This window comes from Nanorana parkeri, unplaced genomic scaffold (assembly GCF_000935625.1).
Source record: "Nanorana parkeri isolate BGI_ZX_2015 unplaced genomic scaffold, ASM93562v1 scaffold320, whole genome shotgun sequence".
Classification (NCBI taxonomy): Eukaryota; Metazoa; Chordata; class Amphibia; order Anura; family Dicroglossidae; genus Nanorana; species Nanorana parkeri.
In genome coordinates this window covers 483,127-486,408 of record NW_017306588.1, presented here as the reverse complement: position 1 = coordinate 486,408, position 3,282 = coordinate 483,127, and the positions used below count along the sequence as shown (strand labels likewise).

The following is a 3,282-nucleotide window of genomic DNA, read 5'->3' as shown; positions in this document are numbered from 1 at the left end:
CTCCACCATCATAACCACCCCCCATTGCCCGCTCCACCATCATAACCACCCCCCATTGTGTCCCCCACCGTCTGCATGATAAACTCAATACTGACAATCATCTCACTTCCACATCCTGTCTGGGACGTTTTATAGTTTTCCATAAAAAAAAAAAAGAAAATGAATGGAAACATTGTTACCAAATCTTGTTACTTAAAATGATATAAAAGTCAAAAGGTTTATAAACTATTTCACATGCTGATGAAATCACTTACAATGGATGCCGCTCCTTGATGTTAAAAGTTTTAGTTTCCTGCAGAATCAGCCGGTCCCCTGAGCACTGGCCCTGATGTCCTGTATTAGGGTGACTCCATTCCCGTGCAGGGTCCTATGGAGCCACCTTTGTGTGTGTCACCACAAATACTCAGACACAGAAAGGCAAGACAGTGTCCTGCTCCCTTCTCCCAGACCCTCGCTCCTCCCTCGTCCCCCGAGCTAATAGATGGACAGTTGCTGGAGACTACTCTGTCCCTTGTGACCTTGCACTGGACAGGAAGTTCAGGGAAGCCGAGCTCGGAGGGTTGGAGCTGTTTGGCAACATTATGACTGTAAGAGCTTGGGCAAAAATGTAAAGAAATACTTTGCTGGGTAATTTATATTTGTCTGGATTCATTTCTGGAATAAAATTGAGAGTTTATAACAACTATAATGTCTCGTTTTAGCGTGTTGGTCACATGACTACCTACAGGGCCCCTTCAATAGGAGCTGAGCCACTAAGCGGACAACCCGCGGGTTCACCAGACAGTCCAGCACCGCGTCGCTGGTGATGATTGTGTCCGCTCCGGGACTGGCACCTCCTTCATCCTGAGTCTCCGCCCTTAGCGCAGCGTCCTCTTCACCTCCTGCATTCCGATCGCCTGACGCAGGAAACACGGGGAGGAGATACTGGCCGAAGTGGCCACCGATCACCTCCGAAGACCTGTCCAGCCGTCTCTTTTTCAGCGGCGGAGCGTCCCCGTCATCGGCCGCGCCACCCGACTCGCCCGCCGTCGCCGCTCTCTCGTGCTGCAGGTAGGCGGTCCTCGCCTGGTTCAGGTACTCCAGGTTGGTTGCGTGAGAGGTGGCCGCTCCCTGCAAGAGAAGAAAGAGGTGTGGGAAAGGGTTAATGGACGTCGGGCTCGGCTGGCCTCCTATTATTCTCTTCCACACACTCCCCGTCACCGTCTCTCACAACGTTTCTATTCTCCTCGAGTTCCGGCGGAACTTCTGGATCAGCAGATTTTTCTCCTTCATTTCTCGCCCGCTCGGCGCCTAAGCTCGCTGCGATGGAAAGATTCCCGATCCGCCGCGTCCGAAACTTTGCGCCTTTGATGCCGATCAATCGGCGTGATTGTCCCTCAAGAGGGCTCACTAAAATGTATACAAAGGGAGACGATGGCGGGCCGGTGAAATCAGGGACATCGATTGGCTGGGGGGGGAGGGGGTGAAGCGTCAGATAAAAGCTCCGCGCCGCCGTCAATACGCGGGAATAAAACCACAGATAATCCATCGCTTCAGTGAGAGCGGCTGGAGGAGATTATCAGCCTCTGCGGGGGATGGGGGGGCATGCAAGAGGAAAAATCGCACATATAAAAAGCGCTAAATTCCATAGCCGCCAGCATGCGGTCCGTACGCCGGGCCGAGCGCCGATCAATTCATAATTAATTATATGGAGGGTGAAGCCTCACAGACCTCAAACGCATTCCGACTGCCAAATCCATTGCAGGTTTGTGAGGCACAGCGTTCTATTCTGGGTTTGGGATGGAGTGCTGGAGGGTTAGAACCCTCAGTAGGCGACCTCGGAACTTCAGCTGTAATAAAACTACAAATCCCATCATTGCAGAGTCTTGCAATGCCTCATGAGACCTCCACAAGAGCTGGAGTGCCGAGGTTGCACCTTTCCCGCACTCCCCCCTTCCTCAGTCACGGCCGGCACTAAAGTCCCAGTGTTAGCTGCTTTCAAACACTAAGGGGGCGGTGATGTCACTCCCTTTAGTCACGTGACAGCAATCGAGCCTAGAGATTGGCTGCTATACCCCAGCACATGGGAGGAGGTCACATGCTCCCCCATCCCTGAAAGCAGCAGGAGTTGCCACCAGAAGTAGGAGCAGGGAAGTGCTGGCGGGGTGAGTATCAGGTACTGAGGGTGAGCGGGGGTGGGGGGGAGCTTTTACAAAAGGTGAGCGTCCAATTGCGCACATTTCATGTCAATTCTCCGCTCGGGCTTTGGACAACAGCGTGTGGACATCACATTGGAGAGCCCTGACCATAGCTCCACCCTCTGATAAGCTCCGCCTTAAGTGCCACCTCCTATCACCAATCAGAAAACAGATTCCTGCTGCAGGCCTGATTTCAGCTTTCACCTGGTATGTGGCAACTCAAGACAGATTTCAGGTACTACACCTGCTGAAATAAAAACAATTGTAAGGTTTGTGATTTATCGATTGGCTCGCAGCTCTTTCACATCTGCAGATACAAAGCCGACCGACACTCACCTCAGTGGGGTTGAGCCAATCATCGGGGAGGTCAGAGGTGTCAGCAGATTTAAAGACGCACACCACCATCCGGGTTATGGCTTCTTCCACACGAGACTCATGATCGGAATCCTCCATGAAACAGAAACAAGACACAAAATACATTATTCCTATTATACATTTATATATCTCTGACATATACCGCAGCGCAGTACAGAGGACACTGAGCCAATCACATCAGTCTCTGTACAGAGGAGCTTACACTCTAGATAGAAGACTGAAGGGGAGGACGGAGGTCAGATAGAAGACTGAAGGGAAGGACGGAGGTCAGATAGAAGACTGAAGGGGAGGACGGAGGTCAGATAGAAGACTGAAGGGGAGGACGGAGGTCAGATGTAAGGGTTGGTGAGTGCCTGATGGCAGGTGGAGGGGGTTCTAGAGAAGAGGAGAAGCACGAGAGAGACATTTAGCATTATACCTCATGAAGTCCTAATTATCGATAACCCCCCCCCCTCCCCCTGGTCCTCTATCTGCATGGAGTTTGTGTGGGGGCCCTGGGGGTACTCCGGCCCCGGTAGGTATTTATGATCTGGCACACAGTGGAGGACACAATCCTGACATCTGCATGCGGCGCGCGTTCGCTGATTGATGGCATAATAGCCGCACGGAATTCATTGTCCCAATTCCCTCCGGAAGAGGAGAGGATGATTGCACAGGTCGGGGTCAAGGTGAATGACAATCTCACATCGCTCCCTCCCCCCTCCCACTGCGCACATGAGACTATCGCCCC

The 3,282-nt window shown here is 52.2% G+C and overlaps 1 protein-coding gene across 1 annotated transcript in view; it reads right to left on the bottom strand.

The window, feature by feature from the left end:
• Positions 1-696: 696 nt before the first annotated feature.
• The window catches only part of HSPBAP1 (HSPB1 associated protein 1), an 84,118-nt gene continuing 81,532 nt past the window's right edge, over positions 697-3,282 (bottom strand). The window contains exons 7-8 of the mRNA XM_018558084.1: positions 2,514-2,624; positions 697-1,110 (exon numbers count right to left, since the gene is read on the bottom strand). Coding sequence (XP_018413586.1) covers positions 718-1,110; positions 2,514-2,624 — 504 coding nt within the window. The 3' untranslated portion in view covers positions 697-717. The remainder of the gene's footprint in view (positions 1,111-2,513; positions 2,625-3,282) is intronic.